Source organism: Pezoporus occidentalis, unplaced genomic scaffold (genome assembly GCF_034315485.1).
Source record: "Pezoporus occidentalis ecotype Australia unplaced genomic scaffold, CSIRO_AGI_Poc_V1 ctg165, whole genome shotgun sequence".
NCBI classification, from domain to species: Eukaryota; Metazoa; Chordata; class Aves; order Psittaciformes; family Psittacidae; genus Pezoporus; species Pezoporus occidentalis.
In genome coordinates this window covers 1,570,583-1,581,585 of record NW_026913477.1, presented here as the reverse complement: position 1 = coordinate 1,581,585, position 11,003 = coordinate 1,570,583, and the positions used below count along the sequence as shown (strand labels likewise).

General features: G+C 51.4%; 1 protein-coding gene across 1 annotated transcript; it reads left to right on the top strand.

Annotated features, from left to right (window-relative positions):
* The first annotated feature begins 857 nt into the window (after window positions 1-857).
* On the top strand, window positions 858-9,290 carry NKRF (NFKB repressing factor). The gene is made up of 3 exons (XM_062613330.1): window positions 858-1,201; window positions 4,491-4,612; window positions 6,725-9,290. Exons 1-3 carry the CDS (start codon window positions 1,008-1,010, stop codon window positions 8,710-8,712), a joined length of 2,304 nt encoding a protein of 767 aa, XP_062469314.1. The 5' UTR covers window positions 858-1,007; the 3' UTR covers window positions 8,713-9,290.
* The last annotated feature ends 1,713 nt before the right edge of the window (window positions 9,291-11,003 follow it).

Genomic DNA, 11,003 nt, shown 5'->3' with positions numbered 1-11,003 from the left:
CTCGGCCAGTGGACGTGGGTCCAGTGGTACTCGGTTTTTGTTTTCCTGACTAAACCTCCTCTTGTTGTTTGAAGTTAGAAGAGAGGAGATGAGGGCGAGGCGATGCAAGGGGCTGGTGCGTTAGCACTGCTGAGCCATCCGTACCCCGGAGCGTGCTGGGGCTGGCCTCACACGGGTACTGCCTCATCCACATGTGTTCCTGCCGCGTTCATCTCGGTTCCACACGTGGCAGCGTGCAGGAGCTGCGCCAGCGCTTCCGTGTTCACACAGCAAGCACTGCAGAGCGGGCGGTGTTTCACCTCGCACCTTTCTAGCTTCACAGTTAAATAAAGCACCGGGACAGCCAGCCGGCGTGCTGCCGCGTGTGCTGCCGGACCCGGCTGAACGCACCGGCACAGCGAGCTGAGCCTGTAGCTCTGTGCGGCCACCGGGAAGCAAAACGCAGCCTGACGCTGGGGTCAGCAAAGGTCATGGGGAGCCTTGGCCTCGTTGAGGCAGGTGAAAGACCTCAGGCTCCTCCGATCCGGTACCCGGTGGGGAGGAGCTGCTGGGGTGGGGGTGTCCGCTGGGGCTGGCCGGGCCGGCGGGAGCTTGCGGGCCGGTGTCACCGGAGGCCTCTGCCGCCGGCCAGGCCCAGCTGCGCTGCGCCCGTGGCTGTCGCCAGGGGTCGCGCTAGAGCCGCGGCGCTGTCCAGCAGCGGCGGCCGTTTCTCGCGGCGTCTCGCGAGCTCCTGACGGGGGGCACGTGACGCGACGCCGGCAGGGCCGCTCTGCCCCGTTCGGCGCGACTGAGGGGGGGGGGGGGGGGGGCTCCCGCTGCACCGGAACGGGCGGGGCCGCAGCGGCCGGGCCGGGCGGGGCGGGGGCCGGGGGGCTGAGTCCGGGCCGGGCTGGGGCTCCCCGGTTGCCCGTAAGAAGGCGCGGCCTGGTCCGCACGTGGGGCCTGGTCCGCTCTGGCTCGCCTGGGCTGTTGCGGTGCCCACCGGCGGGTACGGCCCCTCGCCAGTTATGGCGCCGCCGGAGCTGGAGAGCGTGCCCGAGGCGGTGCTGGAGCAGTGGCGGCAGTACAACGAGACCGAGCGGCAGTGGGAGCTGCGCCGCCGCTTCATCCTCCGCCACCTCAGCGGCTATCCCGGCGCGGCCATCGACCAGCTGCTGTCGCTCTCCGTGCTCTGGACCAACCACATCTTCATGGGCTGCAGGTGAGGCGGGGTGCGGCGGGGCTGAGGCCGGGGCCTGTTGCCGCGGTCAGGCGGGGGTGCCCCGGCCTGTCAGGGGGTCCAGGACACCGCGGGCTGCTGGAGGAGTTGGGGGAGAAGCTGGAAGCTGCCGGAGGGAGGAGGGCCTGGCGGGGAGGAGGGGCTGCGGCGGTGCCGGTGCTGCTGGGCTGAGCGTCGGCCCAACTGTATCCAAAAGTAACCGCGGGAGAGCCGGGGCCGGAGAACTTCGGTTCCTGGGCAGTTGTCTTTGCTCCAATACGTGTTTGAACGCAGGGGGGAGCGAGCTGCCGACAAAGTGTATGTCCTTTGAGAGTAGTTCTTGGTGTCCCAGCCCTGGGACAATACCGTCTGGCATTGCGCTTTGTAATTCAAGCTAGGAAGAAAGCATCCCTGTAAGCATGAAGCAGCCTGAAGAGTCCTCTGAGAGCGCAGGTTTTCTGAGGGAAGCAGGCTGCGGGAAGGAAGAGGTTTCACTCGTTCAGGATCACTGTTGACACACAGGAATCGCTATACCGTAACCAGCAGCAGCGGGAGCGTCACCGCGTCCTGACTGACACTTCTGATGGGTGATTATTTTTAACCAGACGTAAGGCTTTAAAGACAGAAGCAACTGCTGAACCGCCAACTTCAGCAGTGCAAGGGCAGCAGGGCCTGTAACCACTGAAGGGCAAATAGTTTGGCGGTTGTTAATATTACTATCCCGAAGCTATTTTGGGGAATGTTTTGTTGTATAGAGCCAAAGCAACATGTTCGAGTGCAGCTCCGCATGTTTTCTTAGCTCTTTCTGGTCCAAGTGCTAAACCGTTCTGCTCTGCAAGCAGCAGCATTGAACATAGTTTTGAGTTTCCTGAGTCTGATTAGTATGTTAAAGTTGAGCATGTCTTCTCTTTGGTCCATTAGCTCATCTTAATGTGTTTAGGTGCTGACTTAATGGAGGGTCTTCTTCGTGAGAGTGCTTTGGGGAGCCAATGCAATAACGTAGTTACAGGGTGCTGATAGCAGAAGTGAGGAGCTGCATGGCAAGATCTCAAGTCCTTAAAAAATGATGCAGTTAAAGCCTGTTTGTGCACGCACTTTCCCTGGTTGAACATCTCTGCGGGAGCTCTTAGGGGAGACATGAGTGGTAGATGTAGGCATAATGTGGTCCAGAGCTGGGATGGGGAGGATGTTCCCCCAAAGCTTGTGTTGTGCATGAGTGTGGACACACGACACGGGCACAGTGAATGTGCTGCACTGTTGAAAAGCATTGGCAGCTTTACTGAGAGCTCCCTGGGGAAGGGTGGGGACCCACAGCTCTCTCTGGAACTGCCTTTTGCTGCTGGGGAAGAGCTGCTGTTGCTGTGTCAAATTAACAGCTTCAAAGTTTGTGGGGTTTTTGTCGTTTTCTCTCAAGTTGTTGTTTGGGGTTTGGTTTGGTGAAGTTTTTTTTAAGCTTTTTGTGGGGGTTTGGTGGTGTTTTTTATGTTGACACTTGCTCGCTGAAGACAACCTGTTGTCAGGGTACATACAAATCTGAGCCTTTGCTGGTGAACTCTGAGGGAGTGTTCTGCTGGGCATGCTCTGGAGAGTGTCCAGAAGGCTTAGAAATCACAGTCTGTGAGGAAGGAGTTAAGTAACAGGATTCATTTAGTCCAGGGGTGCATGAGGGGAGATGTGTATGTTCTAAGATGTGTTAAAGGAGGGTGAGGAGGAGCACTGTGCTCCAGAGCTACTGGGATCAGGATAAGAGGTAACATATTTCAGTCACACCAGTCTCTGGGTGTTGGAGGTATGGGATCCATGCCTCCATATTCAGTCTCCACAGCCAGATATTTCTAAGGCCAGGTTAGAGAGACACATGTTGGGACAGGTTGATCTCCCCTGGGCAGAAATCTGAGCTCAAAACGTCTGTGTCCTTTGTGAAGAAGAGTGACACACTCATGTCAAATCTAATGCTGTTCTTGCATGCTGCTGGAAAAGGGCATTGTCCTTCATGTTCCCATCACAGGTAATGCACTCTTCTCCTTGAAAACCAGAGAGGAAAGGAGATTCCCACCCTTCTCTCCTGGCTGCAGGAGAAAGTATCACCACTGTCCGCTTCCCTTTGATCACTCTTGGTGTTTTCTTCCTGTGCACATTTCCACTGCCTCTGCTGGGGGCTGAGCTGTGCTGTGTACCTGCAGGTGAAGCAGGGACTGCAGTAGCGTGTGTTCAGAGTTCTCACTCAGTAATTGAAACGGATCTGGTTTCTGCCTAGCTCTCTAAATCAGGAACAGGAGGGGCATCTCTTGAGTGGATTTCCAGAGCCCTTGGAACAGTAGTATTTAAAAACTTGTGCAAGTTATTGCAGCACTCTCTGCTGGGACAGTTGTGGGCTCCTGTCCGTGTGCTGTGACCTGATGCTTCTTGACATTTGAAGGTGAGCACACCATGGAACACATGCAAGATTGCTTTTTCTTCTTTCTGAACAGCAGTGTGAAGCTGTCAGAGGTTAGTTTCAGGCCATGTTTGTAGGTTCTCCTTGGTTAGAAAGGTTTGGGCCTTTTCTTGCTCAGCTTCAGTGTGCACATGGCTCAAAAACATACAAGAGATTCCCCCAGAGCAATGGAAAACGTGTCTGGTGGGGGATGTACAGTGTGTGTGCTGCCTGTGGAACTGCTAGCGTGCTGCAGCAGGGTCAGGGTTTACACAGAGCTCCTCACAGCCACCTCACCTCTGTCATGCCGAGGGCTTGGTGACATTTCAGTTACAGCCACAACGCTAGAAATCAGTGTGGCCTTTTAAAGAGTGGTCGATAGGGGCTGAGCAGAGCCTTTGTCATCTGCCATCCACAGTGGCAGGACTGGTGATGTGCTGTCTGACAGCTGCTGACCCCACAAAGCTTCACTTGCTCCTGTGCACTGAAACTGCGATGCCCACACACTCCTTGTGCGTACCCCTGTCCTCCTCGGTGTTCCCAGTAGCTCTGCCAAATGGTGTATTTTGACAGGTAATGTACTGAAGTTTAAAACCCTGTCATTTTGGTGGCTCATTGTTCACAAATGGGTTCACTTAGAGCCAGGTGGCTTACGAGATGCTGTGCAGGCTGTGTGCCAGCACTGAGCTAGCTGTGGCACAAGGCTGGTCCTGGTCCTGTGTTAATACTCCAGCAAAATTGGGAAGTATCTCTCTTGCATCAGGTACTGTGTCTTAGGCAGCTTTCCTTCTCCTTTTGTGTAATAAGAGGTTGTGTGTGTGTCCATGTTGCCCCTGTGGGACAAGTTCTAACCACTCTGCTGTTGAATCCACACAGATACGGCATGCAGGTCATGGAGAAGGTTCTCAAGATGGCTGAAGGCATCGACATCGGGGAGATGAGAACATACGAGTTGGTTCCTAGCAGGAAGCTAAAAAGATGCCACTCTCCATCTGACAGTGAGTATATCTTATCTGCTTGTGCACTGAAGGAGACACTCTTCCCTGTCATTGTGTGATGAGCATCAGTGGGAGTGAGGGGCGAGCAGTGTGCCATGGGGCTGCCTCAAGAGAGCCGGCTCCGCAAACAGAAGGAAAGCAGCCATGATGTACTCTGCTGGACTGCAGCAGCTTCCCTCATCTGCCATGCTGTGGGTGTACGTAATTAAGGCAGAATTCTCTTTTTGCTTAAGAAAATACAATTTTTCATTGAAATTGCCAGGTAATTGATTTTCCCAAGTGCTAGTGTTAGGGAATCTGTGTAATGAAATATGTCTGCCCTTCTTTACTGCGGTGAGGGGTCATGTTCCAGCTGAGAAGGGGTTGTACACCTCCATGGAGATGGGAAACTCGGCTTATTGATTTTGAGTTATGACCTGCCTGGAGCACTGGGGGTGAAGGCTGGGGTTAATGTATTTTTTCCCTCTCTATGGACCTGGAAGGGTCCTGCACAGCCAGCTCGGCCCCATGGTCCCAGGGATCCATGTTCCAGCTGTAGCTTTTCCAGGGGTGGAAATGTAGCAGGCAGAGAGGGCTGCAGTTCAACTGCTGCCACTAGCTCCTCTCCAGTCCCTCGGAGCTCCCTGCCCTCTCTGGAGGGAGGGCAGAGGAACTGTTCCCGTGTGTAGGCCATGGATGTGAGTGGGCAGGCCCTGGTGTTGTGAGCAGCGTCAGGCAGTTTGGCTGTTTAAAGCCCAAATGGTCAGGCAGCACAGGCTCCTCTGGGCTTGGGTATAACCCCTGGCTCTGCCAAGGTTTCTTCCCTGGCTTTGACACTCAGCAGTCTTCCTGTGCTTCCATGGACAGGCCGCAAAACTGAGAAGAATGCTCCATGTTTGTCTGTCTGTCAGACAGCAGCTCTGCAGGAAGGGTTCTGGACTGCACGTTGCACAGGCAGCATAAAGAGCTGTTCTCCTGCCGACAGCCTTTAGATGCTGCTGCAGTGCAATCATCTAAATACCAAACTGAGCAAGAAATGTAAACCTTGCCATAGTTCTTTAAAACTGACAAGTGAAGGACTTAACTCGTGTGTAAGAGCTCTGTCACCTGATTGAAACAGGAAGGTCTGTTTATGCTGCATCTAATGTGGGTTTTTTACCTGCAGTGAACTAGGCTGTGATAACTACACTGTGGTAGTGTGATGTACAGACAGATGTGTTGTCTGACCTATATTGCAGTCGCACACATTGGCACTGCATTAGGCAGCTCATTCCAAGGCACTGAGGTGGCTTTTTGAACCTTGATGAAATTACATACATGTACCACTTCAGTGGCTGTGGGCCAAGTCTTTCACAGGAGAAGTCTTGTATAACCATCTTCTAGATGTAACTCACTTACCAGCTATTCCATTCTTACTTTCTGCGGTAGCTTTGCATGTCAGGGCATTCTGCCTCATTTGAATTTTATCTGGTTAAGAAACAAGAGGTTTACCAGTAATGTGTAATGGTCCCGCCCCCCCCAGCCACTGCAGCTGTCAGCTGAGGCTGGGGCAGACTTCTCTGTTTGGTGTCCTTTAGCTAACAGTAGTTATAACTCCAGAAAACAGTTCTATTAACAGTCATTAAGAGCCCTGCGTGTTTTGGAAGGGAGGGTTCAGTATCACTGTGCTCCTCCATCAAATGAGAACACCTGAAGATGAAGTAGTTTATCTGAGATCACTCCACAGCCCTGCAGAGCTGAGGCTCCTGTCCTGCTCTGGTGTTCTGTCTTACTGGCCATGGTTTTTACTTGGTTTAGTAGCTTTGAATGATGAGCTTCAGAACTGACTGGATGGGTTCAGTGGGCAATGCTGTGGGGCAGACCAAGTGATTTGGACCTAAAATCCATGTAGCTAAATGTTTTTGTACGGTAGCTGTGGAGCTGGAAATAGCAGCATAGTGACCTGCACAAGAACATGTGGTCTTACTTGTTCAGTTGTGAATGTGTTCAGAAGGAAACCTTTTTGTTTGTGGCTAAGAAGAGGGAATCCTGGTTTCAGAGCCTGCAGGCTCCTCCTGGAGATCACTCTCTGAAAACATTGTCTCCCTGTCACAGCGTGTATTGGTAATCTTGTCGTTGTCTTCCTCCCTGTAGGTCCAGAGCTGGAAGAGGTTCCTGAGCCGCCCAAAAAGATGGCCCCCAGGTTCCGGGTGCGACCACGCTTTGAACCCATACACTTTGTCACTAGTGCTGAGAAGGATGACAGGAGGGAAGAGTCTCTGGATAACCAAATGCAGGAGGTGAACCAGGAGGCAAACACAAACAGCATAGCACAGCCAGCTGAAAACTGCACCAATTCCTTTGTGAGTGCACGGGATGTAGATCCACAGCTCTCCAACTCTGCTGGGCTTGGCTTTACAGGCCCGGCAGCAGCAGCCAAGAAGGCTGTGAATAGCATGGACTCTACCACAAACAGCACGTTGCAGGTTTCTGTTTCTCCTTCGACCGTCCAGCCTGCGTCAGAGACTTTCCCTCCATCAGCTATAACGCTGAAGCAGAGTTTTATTGAGAAACTGTCAGCAGCTGTCTGGAAAAATCTTGCTAACCCAGATGCGAGCACGGGGACTGACAAAATTAACTTCACCTATCTTTTGACGCGTTCAATTCAGGCCTGCAAGACAAATCCCGAATATATTTATGTTCCTCTGAAAGAAATCGCCCCCGCTGACCTCCCCAAGAGCAAGAAGCTCCTAACGGATGGCTTCGCTTGCGAGGTGCGGTGTCAGAACGTCTACCTGGCCACCGGCTACGCCGGCAGCAAAAACGGGTCCCGGGATCGAGCGGCGGAGCTGGCGGTCAAGCTGCTGAAGAAGGCTGTGGAAGTGAGAGTTGTGCAGCGGAAGTTCAAGCACACCTACCACGAAGACCTGGTGGTGTGCGAGGCAGGCGTGAGTCGCCCGGATTTCCCTCCTGCTCTCAAACCCCACGAGGAGTTTGTAGCTGCCAACAGGGACTGTGTCCCGATGCAGCCCGGTACTGAATCCATGAAAGGTTCTGCTAATACCAACAAACACTGGACTAGTTTCGTCCTCACCGAGAACGCCAGTGACGCAATAGGAATCCTTAACAATTCTGCCTCATATAACAAAATGTCTGTGGAATATAAATATGAATTAATGCCCAACCGCTCGTGGCGCTGCCAGGTGTATCTGCAGGACCACTGCCTCGCCGAGGGATTTGGCACTAAAAAGACCAGCAAGCACGCAGCCGCTGAGGAGGCACTGAAGATCCTGCAGAAGATGCAGTCAAACATAGCAGCCATCAAAGTGACCCAGGTTCAGAAGGTGGGCTGCTCATCACGGGGCTCTGGAAGGAAGAAGGACCTGAAGGACCTCGTGGTTTATGAGAACTCCAGTAACCCGGTGTGCACGCTGAATGACACTGCCCAGTTCAACAAGATGACGGTGGAGTACGTCTTTGAAAGGATGACTGGCATGCGATGGAAGTGCAAGGTGCTGCTTGAAGACGAATTCATCGCAGAAGCAGTTGGAGTGAAGAAATCTGTCAAGCATGAGGCAGCAGAGGAAGCTGTGAAAATCCTCAAAAAGACTCAGCCAACTGTTGTCAATAACCTGAAGAAAGGCACCGTCGAAGACGTCATCTCCCGAAACGAGATCCGGGGTCGGTCAGCTGAAGAGGCTTTCAAACAGAAGATCAAAGAAGACAACATTGGGAATCAAATATTAAGGAAGATGGGCTGGACAGGCGGTGGCCTGGGGAAAGCCGGGGAAGGAATTAGAGAGCCTATTTCAGTGAAGGAGCAGTTTAAAAGGGAAGGACTTGGGCTTGATGTGGAAAGGGTCAACAAAATCGCTAAAAGAGATATTGAAGAGATCATTCGGAACTATGCACGCTCAGACAGCCACATTGACTTGACTTTCTCTAGAGAACTGACCATGGATGAGAGGAAGCAGATCCATCAGATAGCCCAAAAATATGGTCTTAAAAGTAAATCTCATGGGCAGGGGCACAACAGGTACTTGGTGGTGAGCAGGAAGCGGCGCAAGGAGGATCTGTTGGACCAGCTGAAACAGGAGGGCCAGGTTGGGCACTATGAGCTGATTATGCCACAGGCAAACTGAGGGGATGTGTCCCTTTGACTAGAGACTGAGCTGCCCGGATACTCGGTGAGAGAAAGAGATGCTGCATTTTTCCTGTCATGGGCTACATCAATGTTAAAAGTCCTTCACTTTGTTAATATCATTTCTAAAACATTGTTAGACATTTAGAACTGACCGAGTTCTGTTCCAAGTATCTTAGCACAGCCCAAAAGCAGTAGTGCTGTCACTGTATGTGTCTTTGATATTACTTGTTCCTTCACGTTTTAATAGTTTTGTAATAGCAAAACCACATGTCCAACGAGGAGGAATTTGACATCATTTAAAATTCTGGTTCCCTTCTTCTTGACCAAGGAAGTAAAAAAAAAAAAAAAAGCCCTTTTTTTAAAAAAAAATAAAAATAAAAAAGAAAATTGCAAAAAGCAAAGGAAATGCAGTCTGGGGGAATAAAGCCTGTATGTCAAGTTGGCATTAATGAAAATAAAGGTTTATTTCTGGAAAAAAAAGCCCAGGATTTGTCACACTTTGTAAAGAACAAAAATAATGTGTGAAATCTGTGTTTATTCTTGAGAAATATATACATATATATATATATCTATATATACCAAGGTCTTGTCTCTGCTGTGTATGTTTGTATGGAGATGTCCTGAACCAGTTTAACCACAGTTTTAATTCATAGCTTTCTACCTTGAGTCTCCCATCCTTAGAGTGAGTTCCCAAATGCACTTTCATCAGCAGCATGTCAGACTGAGATAATCCAGGGGCATTTTTACCTTGGAGCTCTGCTTGACGTGTGCAGATGAAATACCATGTGAGGTGTGAAGCACAAGTGGAGGTAACTGCAGAGCCCACGCTCCGGGCGGCTCGTGGGCACCGTTATGCAACTGAGTTTTTTACTTTGAATATGAGCTCTTTAATCCAGAGCAAAACCAAAGCTGTGCCTGAGGATTCCTCTGCTCTGTTACTGTACCTGTGCCTGTGTGTGTCGGGGGCGAGTCACAGCTGAACTCCGGTGTAGCTCTGCCATGTGGTGCGAGCGTGGTGTCTCTCTAGGATGCAGGGGGCCGGAAAGCAGGCTGATCTCTGCCTCTACCACAGGACATGGCACTTCATGAGCTCTGGAGGACTGCTTGCTTCATGCTTGCAAAACAGAGGTTAGGCGTTGACCTTGGAAGAGCTATGAGTGAGATGCTGTTTTTTCTGTCATCAGTAGCACAAACCCAGTCCTAATGAAGTATTTTTTGTCTGTTGCCTTGTGTCTCAGCTCTCTCTTTTGTTTTTCTGCCTCTCCCTCTTTTTACATCCTCCTCTAGCTTTTTTCCCCACCTCCTGTTTTCTCTTTGGATCCTCACAGCACAGAGGAGAGCGTGACTGACCTCCACTAATGCAGCAGAATATCCTGGTGACGTGCAGTCAGAGGCACTTCCAGCCCCGCAGTGTGAGCAGGAAGCAGCTGCCCTGGCAGGTAAGCCTGTCTTGGGAAGGGCATGAGCTGCCTGGATGGCTGCAGCACAGCGTCCACTGGCTGGGACTGATGAAACAGGAACGTGCTGCTGCTGCTGCAAAATAATGTGGCAGTTAATTCTGAATGTATGTTGGGTTTTGGTGGTGTTTGGGGTATTGTGTGTGTTATTCCCTCTGTACTGCTGAATTCTCAGAACGCTGGGTTGAAGCAGATGGTGATGTAGGAGTGGTACTTTCTAGGCAGATATTCCTGCAGCAGGCAGGCGTGCTGCTCCCCCTCCCTAGCTTGGATATGCTGCAGGTCTTGTAGGCTTGGTGATACTGAGACAGATAGCAAGAGCCCCGCTGCAAGATTTGGGATGAGAAATGCCTGTTTGGGGGAGCAGGAGCAGGCTAAATGTAACAGTTCCTCAGCAGGGGCAGCTGTCCAGGGCCTTGCTCTGCCTGTTGCTGAGACTTGGCTACGCATCTTAGCACAGCTACAGAATGGTTTGGACTGGAAGGGACCTTAAAGATCATTCAGTTCCAACCCCTGTTCACTGCTGAGTGCAGTTCTGTTGGCAGGACCCGCCTGTTGCTGTTCTGTCTTGTTAGTGGCTGTAGACTTGTCTGGGTGTTACTGTTGGAGATGAACCTCTGTCGCTGATGTGTTTATAGCACTGTAAGCTTGGCAGGAGAGCCAGGACCTGCTTGAGAATTAAATTGGTGAATGAAGGCCATGCTAAAAGGGGTATAAAGGTCAGGGTTTGTTTCTTCTTGCAGCTCTGTGCTGCTTGTTTCCTCCTGCTTTAAGAGTCCCACTCCATGCTGTTTGGTGTGGTGGTTGGGTTTTCATTTGTTTTTAGTGGCTG

Coding starts and splice junctions, on each gene's coding strand:
- NKRF (XM_062613330.1), top strand. CDS start 1,008: ATGGCGCCGCCGGAGCTGGAGAGCGTGCCCGAGGCGGTGCTGGAGCAG. Junction 1,202..4,490: donor CACATCTTCATGGGCTGCAG/GTGAGGCGGGGT, acceptor GAATCCACACAG/ATACGGCATGCAGGTCATGG. Junction 4,613..6,724: donor ATGCCACTCTCCATCTGACA/GTGAGTATATCT, acceptor TCCTCCCTGTAG/GTCCAGAGCTGGAAGAGGTT.